The 17,496-nt window shown below is 40.7% G+C and overlaps 1 protein-coding gene across 3 annotated transcripts in view; it reads left to right on the top strand.

Moving 5' to 3' along the window:
• CPM (carboxypeptidase M) overlaps positions 1-17,496 on the top strand; it is a 32,664-nt gene that overhangs the window by 8,136 nt on the left and 7,032 nt on the right. For 2 of the 3 annotated variants that reach the window (XM_081928085.1, XM_081928084.1), the window contains exons 3-6: positions 6,157-6,254; positions 13,866-14,038; positions 16,027-16,211; positions 17,228-17,398. In XM_081928085.1, the coding sequence (XP_081784211.1) occupies positions 6,157-6,254; positions 13,866-14,038; positions 16,027-16,211; positions 17,228-17,398 (627 nt within the window). Of the gene's footprint in view, positions 1-584; positions 604-6,156; positions 6,255-13,865; positions 14,039-16,026; positions 16,212-17,227; positions 17,399-17,496 lie in introns of those variants that run through there. The other variant, XM_081928086.1, reaches the window with a different exon arrangement.

Below are 17,496 nucleotides of genomic sequence, written 5' to 3'. Positions count from 1 at the left end.
TAGTTTTCACAGTACAGTCATACTTTGGGTTGAATGCGCTTCGGGTTGAGTGCGTTCGAGTTGCGCTCCGCGGCAACCCGGAAGTAACAAAGCGCGTTACTTCTGAGTTTCGCCGCATGTGCAGACGCTCAAAATGACGTCACGCACATGCGCAGAAGCGGTGAAAAGCGACGTGTGCGCGTGCGCGCAGACGTGCCGTCGCTAGTTACGTTTGCTTCTAGATACGAACAGGGCTCTGGAACGGATCCCATTTGTATCCAGAGGTACCACTGTATGCTGACTAACTGTTGTGGGGGTGGAAAACGAGGGGGAGTGAGAAATAGGTGCTATTAAACAGAAGTTCTATGAAAATGCATGGCGGGTTAGAGCCTTGAACACTCAAAAAGAGTATTCCACATTGCAATAGTTTCAGGTCTCAGTTGTAGTTCATTCAATAAAGAAAATGTGAGTTAAGTTTCCTGCAAAGCTGATCACATTCTCCTCCTTTTCCCCTCCCCACCTTTTACACCTTGATTTTAATTCCATTTACTTGGAATGAACGGCCATGGAAACTGATGGGTCATAGTTCCAAATAGATATGGCTGGAATTGAGCTGCGACTCAGGTGAGCCTTGCTAAAACAACTTGTATACCTAGCTGGACCCTGTAGTAGGGTAGAGGAAGGATGCAATCTAGGTGTGATTGCACCTCTAATGTTTAGGTGCCCATAAATATTTATTACACACCCATTTGCTTTGAGAAACAGTACATTACTTTTACCCCTCATATCAGCTCAAGAAACCATTACAATCTGACCCAGATAACGAACTCTTCAAGAGTGCTGTCTGTGTCTCTGCTAAGTACAGGGTGTTGTCTGGCCACATTAACTGTTTCACGATGAAGCGTCGTTTCAGCTTCTCTTTGTTACTGCTGAATTTATATGTGTGATTTACGAAGATTGCATTTTATTACTGCTGCCGTGCCCTTGGTATGGAATGAGCAGAGAAGCAGGCATAATTTAAAACATTTCAAGGGTTCCTCCTATAGCCTGGCTAGCTTCCTTTTTCCCATTAAAGGGAATTGTGGAAATGCTAGTTTTGGTTGTTACATTTGTACCCTGTCCTTTCACCAAATTTTGCTAAAATAATAATACAAATATTGGATTAACAATAGTTTGTGCATTTTAGTACTGGAGTGTTGAAGGCGAATTTTAATATGTTCAGTTTTGATCATGGGACATCATTACAAGGTGATACATCTTTACTATTCTTCTATTGTCTTGTGAAAGTTACTATCAGTACAATGTACTGAAACATGGTATGTGCGAAGGTGTCCCAGAAGGATGCAAAACAGAGCCAGAAGGATGCAAAACAGAGAGAGGGTCTTGCGTGACTACATAGCGAAGGTTTACGTCCTTGGCTTAGCAGGCACTAACATATTGTGAACATCCTTAACAGGCCATATTCCTTCCACACTAGCCGGGGAGTTAAGTCCTATGGAATTCAGTGGGACTTACTTCTTAGAAGACATGCATAGAATTGTTCTATAAACTAGGCTGAGATTGGGCAAGCTTTTTAAACCTAAACCTGATCATGAAAATTGCATAGAGTTTTAATATAGAAAATGCCCAAGCAGATCCACACTCTGGGACTGAAGATCTGTGTCAAACTTTCTCCATACTTTCTCAATGGGTGCCTTCTGTGTCACACTTTTTAATGCCTGCTAAGAGCTTTTCCATTCCAGGAAGCTTATGCAGGCAATTAAGGGTACATTCCCCACAATGATCTGTTGATGTTTGTGTTTAATTTCCTTTTGCTTCTAACTTGTTTTTAACTTTTTATGATGCTATTGTTTTGTTTTGATATTGCAAACTGCTGTGATATATTTTTATGATACAGCGGTATGTAATTTATTTCTTTAAAAAAACGAATACATATAATTACTTCTGTCTTTGGAAGCAGGCAGAGTACATTCGCTTAAGAATCTTCACCGCTCTCTGCAAGTTATTTTAAAATGTCTGTTGGCTTAATAGATACAAAATGAGCCAGCAGAGTAAAAAAGAAGTTGGTAATATGTTTACTCATACATAAATTTCTGACTTAGCCCAGGAATCTTCTGTAAATCAGAGGAAGTAGATGTTGTTTTTGAAAACAACTTTTAATTTATGTACAACTGTAGCCTAATTGTAAGGAATCAGGGGGTTATTTCACTGCCCACAGCATGCCTTTACCACCTCCATCCTAGAGCCTATGTTTAGTTTCCAGTGGCTAAAGTGTATATAGAGGGGGGGGGGGAGAGGGAGTGTTATAGAACATTATGCCATTTTTCCTTTTCATAGCAGATTGGTTCTTCTTCCCCTGTTATCTTTGTAACTGCTTTGAGGTCTTTTATTGACCAAGCAGTACATACATTTTGTTAAATGAACAAATGGTTAAATAAATCTGTAATAGAAGCAAAACTCCCATTGACACCAAGTGGGAGCTTTCCTTTGGCAGCAAATAGCAGTTGTGGAGGTTAGGTTGGTTCAGGGATGTGAGCTGTTTCTTTGCTGCTTGTTCCTTTGCTGACACCATTATTTCCCCAGCCCCCCCCCCCGTTTCCCCTCTTGTGACAGGGACAACTTTTGCGTGTTTTGCATAAGGGTTTTCTGCCCTATTGAGTCAAACAAAGGCAGAGTGACAAACATATTTTAAGGTGTAGGAAGGAATTGAGAGCAGAGCACATGGGGCGGTGAGGTTTAATCTTTCATATCCCAGTTGCAATTCCAACAAAGGTCATCTCCCACATTCCTCTTAAGGCTTGCCAGGGGGAATCTCTCTTTTTCTAAAACTTTTCTAAAACTCATAGCCACATGGATGAGGATGAGTTTTTAGGGCAGGGGGATTGTGGTAGTGGGGAGTTTAAATCTTCAATCTCACACAGACACTGCAATTCTGATTAAACTAACCATGTCCTGCTCTTATTATTTTTTTTACACCCTAATGTTCTTTCTAATTACAAGTTTAGTATGGCATCTACCTTAGCGTTTATAGCACATTAGCCAATTATAATCTGTCTTCTCTTTTTTTCTCTTATGTCAGCAAGCTTCTAGTATTGATATAAATGACTGTCACTCCTCAGTAACCTTTCTGGAAGTATCTTAGATTTCAGGTCACCCTGTATGTTATGGTAGTTTCACTTACAAAAACCACCTTATCCCTATGACCACTCTTGCATCCGTTTGTTAGCACAACAGAATCCTCTTTTGGTGATAAGGACTACATAGATATTGAAATAGGTAAACATGCTTGGTAAACTTAAGTAAATAAGTAAACATGCATCAGATTAGGGTAGATGTAAAGGGATGAAGACCCTCATAAAGTATTCTGGAGACTCTCAAGCTGATTTGCAGACAGTTTCATTGTGACGCGAAAGTTTGGTAATAGAAACTAATAAGTAGCTGAATGGTTAGGAAAGTTACATCTCTACCAAATACACTAATGACTAATGAAACATTCTCACTGCACAAACAGCGGCTCATAGTTCCTTTCAGTTATAGATAGAACTTAATGCTAGATCAACATTGCTATTTTCAGTGCTTTCATTTTCCAAAGGAATGAAAGCAAAGTTTGTCTTGATGTCTGAAAGAACATCATGTTTCAGGTGTCTCACTCCTTCTAGCTTAATAGATACAGAATGAGCCAGCAGAGTTTTTTTAAAAAAAGTTGGTGATATGTTTACTCATACATAAATTTCTGACTTAGTCTGTAAATCAGAGGAAGTAGATGCTTGTTTGTTTTTGTTCACATAGCCTGTATGTGAACTTTTTAAAATCAACAGCAATACTTTATGTACTGAAAACTGCTAAACAACGCAGCATTCACATGGGCTCCGGATCCTGACGGAAGGCAATCACAAAAGTTTAAATATAAAAAAGCAGTGCAATAATCCTGTATATGTCCCCTCAAAATTCAGTCTCATTTGTTTCTTTTGGGTTTACTCCTTCCCAGATATGAGTTCAGAATTGCAGCCTAACTGTCTGATACAACCAAGTGAAGCTTAATATTATTTAGCTAAGTGTTTTGGCTTCCTCCGTCAGCAAAATGTAACATAGTCCAATGCATGTTTACTCCAATGTATACAATGGGTCACACTCCCAGTTAAGCATGTGTAGGATTGGAGCCTCTGAAAGATAGTGCCAAAATACATGTTATTTAATTCACACTTTTTACAAAATAGTCACTTTTTGGGGGGTGGGGGTGGGAGACAGCCACATGGTGCTGTTTGGGAATGTGCTCTTGATCTGAGCCCCTTACTAGTTTGTTGCTGCTATTTTCCAGCTGCTGTTTGCCCTCAGAGGTGTTGGTTGCTCCCAAAGGCACAGTTTTCTGCAAAAGCAGCTGAGCAAGTGAATTGGTCAGCAGTTGGGTGGCAATTACTAAGTGGGAAATTACCAAGAAAGCCCAGACAGTCACATTTGATTTCGAAAGAGGAAACTTGAAAAAGAATGAAAGGGATAGGCTGAAATTTAGAGTCGGGATATTCAAATCCAGGGATAGCTAACATTACACCCTCCAAATGTTGCTGGACTCCCAACTCCCATCAGTCCTACTATGGTGCTGGGAATTGTAGTTCAGTAACATGTGGAGAGCAACACATTGGCTACTCCATGTCAAATCTCTTCAGGATGCTTAGAGGTTATTTAGAATATACTAATGTATTATATTTATACCTCAAATAAAATATTTGCTATGTTCAGCAGAGGTACAGATAAGAGAATAGCAGTGTGGATCATGCAAAGAGTCAAGCTAAGAAATGCAATGCTTCTTTTAGAAAGTGGAACTTTTGCTCAAATGAGGGGGGGGAGGAAGAGAGATTATTGCAAAACTAATGTAAGTTGCCAATAAAACTAAAAATAGAAAATGAGGATGTGTTGCTAAAAACACCCATACAGTGGTACCTTGGTTGTTGAACAAATCGGCTCCTGAATGCCGCAAACCGGACTGTTCTGGTTTGCAAACTTTTTTTGGAAGCCAAATGACCGATGTGGCTTCCGCAGCTTCCGCGGCTTCCACTTGAGTGCAGGAAGCTGCTGCAGCCAATCAGAAGCCGTGCCTTGGTCTCTGAACTGTTGTAGTAGTAGAACGGACTCCCACAACGGATTAAGTTTCACAACCAAGGTACCACTGTACATCAAAAGCAGAAACAAGACAGGGAGGCGGTTGCACTATTAGATGAAAAAGGTGGGAAACGATTAAGAAACAAGAATTGGTAGGTTCCAGAGATGAAATTCTTGTTACTGATCTATGTATGATTTTTGATAAGTACCCACACCAAAACCAATAATTACATCAAAAAAAGAAATGTTACTGAGGTAGAAACAGCATGGCTTCTGCAAAGGGAAGTCCTGCATCATCAAGATTTTAGAATTTAATGGGTGGCAGCAAATATATAGGGCAATCTGATATAATTTATATGGCATTCTGAACAGTAGTCTTGAGAGACAATGGAGTGCGCCTCCAGAGGTGAAGTCAAACCATTGCATTAGCAGCACTGAAATGACCGCCCTGGAGTGCAAGCCTGGGCAGAGTGTATGGAGGTCCTGGGCAGCTCAGTCCGCCTCATAGTCTGACCCTGTAGTTGCCTTTAGCTAAATTTGGTTTTTCTGGTTTCTGACCAAAAATTCATGCCAGCTTTTGTTTGTTAAGAAAGTTAATTCTTGTGCCTTATATGGTATTCTGTTGCTTTTTAGTAAGCTCCTTTTTTTGCTTTACTTTCCCCCATTATTCCTTTGCAGCTGATTTCCTGTTGATATATTTTTAAAGTCTTCTTCTGTTAAATAAGTTTTGTTTGTAGAAGTGGGCTAAGCTTTTAAGACTAAGGAAACATTTATGACAGTTTTTATTTAATAATATTGTTTACGTTTTATTTTTGGCTTAAGCTAAAAAACAATGTTTGGGTTGCAATTCTGTACATAGTTACTCACACTTTAATCCCAGTAATTGCACCAAAAAATTCCATGGTGAATTGCAGCCCAACGGCTTATCAGTCAGGAAGATCCCGTGCCTGTTATTCTAGGAAGTTTTTTTTTTTTGGTGGGGGGATTCAGTTGAGCCAAAGGAGATATAGCCCTTCATTTGTTTACTTTGCATTATTTTGCCATGGTGTATATATAAAAAAATTTCTTTTCCACTTAAAGGTAGAGACCTGTGGGTTCTTGCTCTGGGAAGGTTTCCAACCCAACATAGGATTGGCATACCAGAGTTCAACTATGTTGCTAATATGCATGGGGATGAGGTACGTTGACTACTTCAATTGTTGTGGTTTCCTTTACAGCATTGTTTGCCTGATATCTTGGAAGCAGCTGAGATCATATACTCATGGAAGTCTTAAGTTTTTGCCAAATTGCTAGAGATGCATTTAACATTTCTCTCTTTAGGGATTCAGAATTGAAGGATGGAAGTGCCGTGGTGGAATTGAAGAGAGAGAAATGTGCTAAATATTATCAAAGGGCCTGTCACACGTAATATTTAGAAGGTCCATCTGTTTCGATCATTCCTCAAGACTGGGTTTTAGACTTTCTTTACCTCAGTTGATAACAGCTGAAGAAAACAATAATGGAGAGAATGATACATATGATCTTCCTGGTGAATTTCCTAGGACCCCTAGGAAACAAACAAATGACAGAAAAAGCCATAATGTGACTTAACTTTGTGGATTTTTGGCAGCCTTCAGTAATAATTAGAAAGAGCATACCAAACAATAATTGTCCTGCTAAGTTCTCCAAGGCTAGTTTTATCTTGTTGCCAAAGCTGAACGTTGATAACATCAATGTGGTTGAGACAGCGTCTCAAATGGCAGCATGAAAAGAATGATACATTATGAAAATAATGTGTTAATAGTAATCAGAGCTTTTTTGTAATGCTAGTCACTAGTGCAGATTACCATCACCTCTTTCTCTTTGGTGCCTATGGATTGGACAACCATTGTGTGCTAGCATTTATCAAGATATTACTACTGGCACCTCATTATTTTTTTTTAAAAAGAGCACTAATTGTACTTGGATATTATGTGTGTATGCCTTCTGTAGTATGATTATAGTAATAGCTAGTATTTCCTCTATTTTAACCTGGAGTGGACTGGAGCTTTTCTCGTCTCATTCTTTTCTACTTTAATTCTTTTTCTCTTCAGATGTATTTCTTTCCTTTAAAGCAGGGGTCAGCAAACTTTTTCAGCAGGGGGATGGTCCACTGTCCCTCAGACCTTGTGGGGGGACCGGACTATATTTTGGGGGGGAAAAGAAAAAAAGAACAAATTCCTATGCTATTCCTATGCTATTCCTATTCCACAAATAACCCAGAAATGCATTTTAAATAAAAGCACACATTCCACTCATGTAAAAATAGCAGGCAGGCCACACAAATAACCTAGAGATGCATTTTAAATAAAAGGGCACATTCTACTCATGTAAAAACATGCTGATTCCCGGAATGTCCGCAGGACGGATTTAGAAGGCGATTGGGCCGGATCCGGCCCCCATACTTTAGTCACCTACCCATACTTTAAAGTCATCCATGAACAAATAATGTCAGCAGGCTTTATGCCCAATGTATTTCATATGGACTGCCTGGAATTTGAAAGTAAAGGCCCAACCATATGGGATCAAATGCACTTTAAAGAACTACATTAAATTTGTTGTGTTTTAGTAGAACTGAATGGCACTTGATGTTGCTGATTACCTTTCTGTTTCCCCTTCCGCTGAACTCCCCCCCTTTCTTCTACAAATGTGGAAAGAAATAAGTGTAGATTATAATGTTGACATGACTCAGCTCCAGTCTTTCCTAAAAGGTTTATTTGAACTATCATGCATTGACGTTGTTGGCAATTTTTATTTTCGATAGGTCAAACTTTTAAGTGGGGTTGATTATTCTATTTTGTCAGTAATCCTGGAGTTTTTTTGTGCTTTGATCCATTTGCATAATAATTTATTTATAAAAGACATATCTAATCCTTAGAGGAATGCCTATACAGTAGAAGATAATTATTTTAATCCAATGGAAATATCTCTCACAGCATCACAATAATGAAAATCCAGACTTTTTGGCAAAGTTGATGAAGGTTTTTTTTAGTTTTGGCAAAAGTTGTTGAGCTTTTTGGGCAAACTCGCTTCTTAAAAATAAGCTTTTTTAGAGCTATTTTTATGGAAAAACATGGGTTGCCATACGTCCAGATTTTCCCAGACATTTGCCCAATTTCCACCTGGACACTGCTGCTTCCCAGATATCCAGGAAAATCCAGACATATTTGGGCATGGAAAACAATGGATTTTTGGGCAAATTTTTAAACAAAATTCTTAAAAATGTTAGGGGAAAATATTGACAGATTCTTATCTACACTCTGAAGTGCAGCATGTATATATTGGTCAGTGCAGTAAGGAATAATTGTGGAATGTCTGGGGTTGACTGTGGAGGAGAGAGAGGTTAAGCATTTTGGCTACACAATGGTTCCTTTCTGTGTTCTCAGTTCATTCTCAAGTTTCAGTCTCAATTCAAGTGGCCTGACTGAAGTGATGCATTTTGCAGGTAGAAAAAACGTTAACAGTCGCACAATGCTAATACTGGAAGGGAAAGCAGAATATTTTGCATACTGTATTTAAAGAGAGAAATACTGTACAAGCAGTTGGTTCCTCAAGTAAGGAATGTGGAAGGGACGGGGAAAGAAGGACCGAGAGCTGACCTGGCAGCACTAATAAATCCATTAAAATGATAACCAGGAAGCCCTTTTCTAGTGTTTAGGCCTTCACCAGGTTTTCACCATGATCCAAACAAGCGGTGACAGAGCTTTCCCAGTGGCTGCTGTGGAACATCTTGGCATTTATGTTTTGCTTTTTAACTTTCCATAACCATCTGTATAACTCAAGTACTTATGTGGCTTGTCTGGTTGCAGTCGATCCTCAACCCCACAGATTTATCAGCTGGGGCATTTGGCCACTTCATTCATTTTGGGAGCGAACCAGTCCACATGGCACACTCTGGAATTTGTCCATCAAGATTATTGATTGATTGAATTTTTATACCACCCCTATACCCTCAGGTCTCAGGGTGGTTCACAAAATAAAATCAAAATATAAAACCACAAAATACATAATCAAAATGACAACAATGACAACAAGCCAATAACACACCCCCCCCCCCGAGATCCTCAGGTGTGCAGGGATTCCACACATACATCTTATGCACCGAGAGCTCTTAATCCTGTTGGGTGGCTAAAGGTTTTGGATTCTCCTCCTGCAATAGCGAGGACTAAAAAACTCACTCTCTCTCTCCCTCTCTCTCCCCCCCTCTCTCCCCCCCTCTCTCCCCCCCCCTCTAAATGCTCAAAACTGGTTTATTATATGGATGTGATGTCACCTATACAGCTTCTAGCCAGGGAAAGCTTCATAATATGGGGAGTGTTTCTTACTGAGGATACCAGGAAGGCAAAGAGCAGTTACCGTGGTTGTCTGCTTCCAGTGAATTCTGGCAATTCACTCTTCACAGGTTGAGGGATAGCCTTTAAGGAGTTTGCAGGTTACAGAGAAGAAGATAAAAGAGACTGGCTAGCTCAGGGTAAGAGGTTGAGGATGTGAATTTATACAGGTAGGTGCCACAATAACGGAAAACAACCCGCTGCCGTAACAAAATGCTATCTTAATATGGATTGCAGCCCCTACTCTTCCAAGGCACACTTCTTTTTCATCCAGACCCGGGAAAAGGAGAACCCAGCATGTAAATCGTTGTGTACTCCAAAAAACAAATTCAAGTCTGATTAAAAAATAAAAATAAGGACAATCTCTCTCTTGACAGCAGCGAAGCAACAGCATTGTTCTCAGTTGTTGCTGATGGGGAGAGGCCTGACTGCGCTAACAAAGAAGCATTCTTTTTAGCGGCGCTTGACAGTGCCAATATGAGCATGGCTTTTTTTAAGCAAGCAAACAAAACCACATATGACCCATATCAGGGTGGGTTGGGGGGGAACAACAGGAAGAAGCCTTGTGGGAAGTGTCTGCCTGTCTGCTGTGAGATATATATTGCAATGATAATATTCAATTTGCATTACTGATGGGCTTACCAAAGGCTAATTTTATTACTTGGTGGTGTGTGGTTTTAATTATTTCCATACCATGAAACTTGTGTAAAACTATAATTTAGTTCTATGCAAATTGAACCAATACCATATTATGAGTCTGTGGCACGGGTGAAGTAGGCTAACCTTGTCTAAATGTGAAAAATGAAAAGGAAGGTAAGCCAAATAGTGCATTAGGACCCCCCCCCCAATTCAATAGACTTGTCTATGAATTCACTTTTGGGGGTGGGGGGAATAGATCTCTTCTCCCGCTACAATTAAGGGAGTGGAAAGAGGGACCAAGGAGCCATCAGATCCACTCACCAGCCCAAGGCAGGACCATTCACCCTACTTTCCCCACACAGAGTACACTATGCAATTCACACCACACTGCATTCTGAGGAAAGAGAGGATGCACCGCAAAGCCAGTAGTTTCAGATTAAGGATTTCACATGATGCCAGGTGATTGATAGAGGCCTGTGGGAGTTGGTGGTGGTAAGGCACTCTAGTTCAGAAAGGTTCCCCAGTCCTAGTCTTGCCATTCATAAAATACTAACCTATTGATTTCCTTGTGCTAATTCTCACTTCTGTACTTTCCTCATGTGTGGGGCCTGGCTTTTCATTAATTCCTCCCCTCCCCCAGTGATACTTTAATTGCTGTTTTATGGCTTGGCCTAGTTTAGTTGCTGCTGTTTCTGTTTCTGTTGAATGTTTATTCCATAGTTTTACTCTTTTCACTGTGCATGTGTTGCTCTGCGAGATTATGCTAAAGGGTAATTATGAATAGATACCTGCCAACCTTTCTTTTCATCCTTCTTTAAGGACTCATGTCTTCTCTTGCATTTTCCTCTTGATGAGGCACTGCTTCCTTTGAATAATTTTTATTGTCAGCTAATTGTAGTATAGGTTTAATTGTAAACCCTTTAGTTATGCCTAGCCAAGTTTTCCTTATTCTGCCTATCTCGTTGTTGTGAGCATTGCAAGCAGCAACCCGTGCTTTTTATTCATATACAGCACATAGTATATGTTTGGTGCTTTAATAAATAGCTGTTGCTGCTGATCCCCACAACATCTCACATTATTTCCTTGAGGTTGCAGTTTGACACAGAACAACTGCTTCAGGAGCAAATAGGAATTAGATCCCTACTTTATCATTCATGTCTGAATACAAATACTACAAAGTTCCTCAGCTGGAGTGAGATCATGACGGTACCAACAGGACAAAAATGACTTATATCTAACAAACTTTATAATTAGGCTTGGGAAAATTGGCTGCAAGGGGAGCCTATTTCCAAGGCTAATTGCTGTGCATGGCGGGCATTTTCAGAGGAGATGAGCCTCTCTTCCCTCTGTGCTTTAACTCTCCTGCTGAACTGTATGGCACTATTAATTAGAATTGCAAAAAAGTAATTGGAAAAAAGCCTTTCATGATTAAATGCTCACTAGAATATGCTCATCATCACCTAGGAAAAGTGTCAGAGGTCCCACGGTAGGAAAAAACCTAGAACATCTCCCTTTGTTTTTTTTGTGCACCGTGGAATGTGACTAGATACATGTTGAAGAGCTACGGTGACATTTATAAGTGGGAAGGGTGGTGATGTTCTGTTTTTGCAATAGGAACTATTTTTACGATGCAACATTATGTCATTGCTAATCCTATTTAAAATGTTGAGATGGAAGCAAACATCCATTGAACTATGTATTATCCTATTATGCCTCTGAGTGCCTACTTTACTGGCTTGCTTGGGCCTGCCTAGCACTGGCATTCAGCATTTGGAAGGTTTACCAGTTCTGCTCCATAGTAATAGACAGAACGGGACATTTTTAGCATGTGATATCAAAGTGCTTTCTGACCCTTTGCCTTTTCCTCTCTTGTCTCATTTCTGCTTTTGTCTCCATCCTTTGGCCTAACATAGCTTTGCTTACAAACTTGGATGACGTCTTACTAAGGGGCTGCTTCCTCTAAGTGTGCACATATAATTCTGTAGCTGAGTTGGTTGTCTTATCATCCTGTCAGGTAGTAAATAAAAGTTGTTTCCAGTTAACACATAGGTGAGTGTGGAAACTCTTGCCTGAATCTACCTTTGGTTTTTTAGTAGGATTCAGTCATTAAGGAATAAGTCAGGAGAGTCATTTAATCCAGGGAGACTATGACATGCTTATTAAACTTTTGCCATACTCTCTTTTTTTATTTTCCTGCTGAAGCTTCCCTTCCTTTTAGGCATAGCAGTTTCTGAAATGTGTCCTGTTTCATTAAAAATCTGTATTAAAGTTCGTCCTGTTTTGGTCATGAGCAATGTTGAACGAAGTAGAGCTATGTATTTTACAAAACCATTCCAGGTCTGTTAACTAGAAAATAAAAATACACAGTCTTCCTCTTGCCTATCTATTCCAGAAACCAGATCTCATCTGGCAGTAACTGAAGTGAACTTGTAGGAAGTCTACAGCATTCCAAAGTTTCAGAGTTGGACACTTTATTACGCAGTATAGTTTTCATTGTAAGAACACAATGTCTGCAGTATAGACAAAAGAGAATAGAATGTGCTGGTTTAATGAATGTCCAGGGTACATAGCAATACATTATGATATTTATCTGTGAAGTCCCCAAGAGCGGAAAAAATTATGCTCTTAAATTTGCTCTTAAATCTGTAGTTAAAGAAATTAGATTAGCTTCAACCAGAGCCAGGGCCTTTTCAACACTGGCTCTGGCCTGGTGGAACGCTCTGCCTCATGAGACCAGGGCCCTGCAGGATCTGATTTCTTTCAGCAGGGTCTGTAAGACAGAGTTGTTCCACCTGGCCTTTGGCTTGGAGCCAATTTGATTCCCTCCCCCTCTTTCTTTTTCCTTCTCCTCCTGTAATGAGGCTGCATTTTAATATTTTAATGTTTCAATATTTTAATGTATTTTAATCTTGTTTTTTAAGTTGTATTCATTCAATTTGTTTTTATTATTGCTTGTTAGCCATCCTGAGCCCGGCCTTGGCTGGGGAGGGCAGGGTATAAATAATAATAATAATAATAATAATAATAATAATAATAATAATTATTATTATTATTATTATTATTATTATTATTATTTATTTGGACTACAACTCCAGTAAGCTCCAGCTACTGTGACCAATGGTCAGGGGTGATGGTTGTTGTGGTATAAAAGCTCTGAAGGGCATCAGGTTGGGGAATGTTAGGCTATAACATCTAATTCTCAGGCTTGTGGTCCTTGCTGAAAACTGCTGCTTACTGTGATAGGGCCAGCTCACACTGTGAAAATGTTTCCATTCAATGTGTTTTGGTTGTCTGTTGCCATATGTGTGCATATGATTGTGTGGGGAATGTAAACAAATACAGCTACAGGGATTTTTCCACTCACTGCTGCTTTTCTCCAGCTGCAGTGATTGGGAGGGAAAACTCATTGTTCGCTAGCTGTGCCTGTGTCTGCGTCCTGTCTGGTTCACTTTCCACATGGATAGCATTGCTTGGGCAACGGGTATTTTGGCTGGAACTGGTTTTCAGTGGGAAGCCTCACCCAGGCCCCAAATGCACTAAAGCATTCACTGCCACAGTTTTTGCTCAAGCCATAAGAAAAGTATCGCTGTGTTTTTCTTGGCTGTTTGATTTATGGGGGAAATATATTTTAACCCAATTCATCTTGGCCATCATATTCTGCTTGCTAGTTTTAGGAATATGGCGCTTTGTATTAGGTCTGCATTATGTATTACCTTTGTACCTCGGGCAAACTAAGATCTGTGTTGCACCTTATTGTCCATTGCATTTAAAACACACACAACTCTGTGCTTCTTAACACAGGCAGTCGGGAGGGAGTTGCTGCTCCATCTTATAGACTTTTTGGTAACCAGTGATCAGCGTGATCCGGTCATTACAAAACTCCTTGACAGCACCCGAATACACATCCTGCCTTCAATGAACCCTGACGGATTTGAATCAGTAATAAATGCCAGCTGTGAGCCTCTTTTGGGCAGGTGAGAACAGAGCGAAAATTGTTATGGGGAGCACCTTAGGGTTTGCTTTCAATACGTTTCAGAACCCCACATTAGATTCACCCAAAGGCTTTTTACCTTCTGTTCCTGGTTCCAGGACCTCAAACTCCAAGTTGTCTTGAATCTGGGTCCTTCTAGGACGGGGGTGAGAAAACATTTCTCCTTCTCCTCCTTCTTCCCTGTTAAAAAAAATAAAACTATAGAAGAAAGAGAAAGAAATAAGAGAAAAAAAGAGCAAAAAAGACAAGGATATAATATAGTACACTAAATATACCATATTGGCCCGAATATAAGCTGAACCCGAATATAAGCCGCACCTTTAAAATTGGAGGGGGGAGGAGAAAAAAAGAGAGAAAATCCCCAAATATAAGCTGCCCCATTCCTCACTACTCCTGGCTACGTACTGGGGGGGGGGCAATGCTACGTTGCTGGCGGCCTTTCCCCTTCCTTGCTCTCTCCCTTCCTAGCCTTGGAGAGGGTGGGGAATGACATGCGGGGCAGGCACCGCTTTGCTGCGCTCCTGGCACTGTTTGCCCTGCGCTCCTGGCTGCACACCGTAAGGTTGCAAATATAAGCCTCACTTTAACTTTTCACGGTCGGAATTTGGGGAAAAAGTGAGGCTTCTATTCAGGCCAATATGGTAATAAGTTACAGTTCCATACATAATAATGATACAGCTTTTAAAGGACATCTGCAGGCAGCCCTGTATCAGGAAGTTTTTAATGTTTGATGTTTTATTATGTTTTTATAATAATAATTTATTATTTATACCCCGCCCATCTGGCTGGGTCCCCCCAGCCACTCTGGGCGGCTTCCAACAAAACACTAAAATACTTATTAAACACTAAAAGCTTCCCTAAACAGGGCTGCCTTTAGATGTCTTCTAAAAGCTTGGTAGTTATTTTTCTCTTTGACATCTAGTGGGAGGGGGTTCCACAGGGCGGGCGCCACTACCGAGAAGGCCCTCTGATTGGATCCCTATAACTTGGATTCTCACAGCAAGAGAACCGCCAGAAGGCCCTCAGGACTGGACCTCAGTGTCTGGGCAGAATGTTGTTTTTATGTGTGTTGGAAACCACCCAGCGTGGCTGAGGCAACCCAGCCAGATGGGTGTGGTATAAATAATAAAAGTTGTTGTTAGGCTGCATTTTTCATATCTTCAGGTGCTCTAGTGGCATGGGTGCTACAAACGCTGCCATGCACTGCAGGGGTGTTTGAGTAGCACCTAGGGGTGGTTGTTTAATTCAGCCTCTGCTTACTCAACCACCTTTCCCAATCCTTGAAAAGTATGGCTAGAGGTTATAGCTGTTTTAGTTTCTGTATCAGCTGTTCATTCGTTCTTTCAACTGGACCTAGATGCTGGAGGATAATGAGGACTATGAGGTACCCATTGGATATTCCATTCATTAACCCACCTGTTAAGCAAGGCCAATAATTAATTAATCCTGCAACTGCACTATTGCTGGTGGTCACTCAGCTTTCAGCTGACCCACATCCTGCTGGTATTTATTCCTGGAGCACAAACAGTAAATCAAGACAACAAAGCAAGCAAACAAAAAAGACAAAACAAACTCTGACAGGGTTTCCAACAAACAAAAAGGAAGAATTCTGCAAACGATTAGCCTATCTCCTTGAAATACAAGATTCTTCTGCAGTAGGCAAGGGTGGGGAGATCTTTCAGCCTGAAGGCCATGTATCCTGGGGAAAGACACCAGAGGCAAAAACAGGCAGAACAACATATGAAATGTTTACCTTTGTACAGTAGGCTAGTCTACAACTATCCTCCATTTAGGCAAGCAAAAGGCATTAGTAGGATTCAAAGATACAAAAAGTTTGAGAACCCCTGCCATAGACAGCTTAAAACTATGTCTGAATAGCCAACCGTAACCAAACATTTGCATCCTAAACTCACTCATTTGAAAGTATGTTCTAGATGACAGCCTAATATATATATTTTTATCCCTCTTAAGATTCAATGCTAATAATAAAGATCTGAACAGGAACTTCCCGGATGCCTTTATCCTAAATACTCATGACATCCAGCCAGAGACTGAAGCGATAATGAACTGGTTAAAGAATGAAAGCTTTGTCCTCTCTGCTAATCTGCATGGCGGGTCACTGGTTGCAAGTTACCCTTTCGATAATGGCAATTCAGGTAAGCTATTGCTTGAGCGTAGGGTCACTAAACCTATTGGCAACCCATAGCTGATGTTGCACGATACACAGGCAAAGGCAGGTATTCAATTCTGTCTATAATACAAAGTATTTGAATCATTTGATCTCGATCATATAGACCTGTTTTGAACTCCCATCAGCACCAGCCAGCATAGCCAATAGGGTTGATTGTTGTTGTTTAGTCATTTAGTCGTGTCCAACTCTTCATGACCCCATGGACCAGAGCACGCCAAGCACTCCTGTCTTCCACTGCCTCCCACAGTTTGGTCAAATAACTAAGAGAAGCTATGAACTATGCCAAGCAGGGTTGATTATATATATACACAAAACAGGAATTCATAACATGGAGTCTACATCATAGCACCGGTCAACACCCCCACAGACATCCAGCCAAGCCACAACAGGGCACAGTTACAGTGGTACTTGCTTTCCAGCGGTTCTCAACCTGTTGGTCCCCAGATGTTGTTGGACTACAACTCCCATCATCCCTGAGCTCTGGCTTTGCTAGCTAGGGGTGATGGTAGTTGTAGTTCAACAACATCTGGGGACCCACAGGTTGAGAAAGGCTGCTTCACACTGCCATTGATCTAGTCTAGAGGGAATTTGCTGGGCCAGTAATGTAAATTTGAAAACGTGGCAAGCTATACATGCGACAAATAGTGGCGGGAGTGGCCCGTCCTGCTTTGCCACCTGAGATGTTGTGGAACTCACCAGAAACCAGCACCACCGCTTCTTCTCACTTCTCTGGCAGCAGGCAGAGCACACTGGGGGATTCCATCACTTGAGGCAGCTGCCTCAGTTTGCCTCATGGGTGAGCCAGCCCTCATTTTTTAGCAATTCTTGTACTGGGAAGGATTTCTAGCGGTAGCCAGAAATGTGCCTATGCTTGTAGGATGCAAACTATATATATTAGTTGTGATATGTGTGTGCAGAAACCCAGGCAAATGCAATCTACACTGTAACCAAATTTCCATTGTGGTTGCTTTCTTTCCACAGTTACTGTTAATTTTCTGGATGAGAGCCGAACTGTGGATAATGATGTTTTCATGCACCTGGCGAGAACATACTCCGAGAAACATGCCACAATGCATAAAGGGAATGCGTGTAACTCTGTAGAATACTTCCCAGACGGCATTACAAATGGATATCAGTGGTACATGCTTCAAGGTAAGAAATTCCCCCGTTGTTCCCTAAGCGCTCTCCTCCTTTTTTGTATATTCTACGCTGCGTACACAGGTATAAAAACAAACGAAGGAATTTAAAAC

The sequence above is a fragment of the Podarcis melisellensis genome (genome assembly GCF_964234715.1).
Source record: "Podarcis melisellensis genome assembly, chromosome: 10".
NCBI lineage: Eukaryota > Metazoa > Chordata > Lepidosauria > Squamata > Lacertidae > Podarcis > Podarcis melisellensis.
This window is presented reverse-complemented; position numbering and strand designations above follow the sequence as displayed.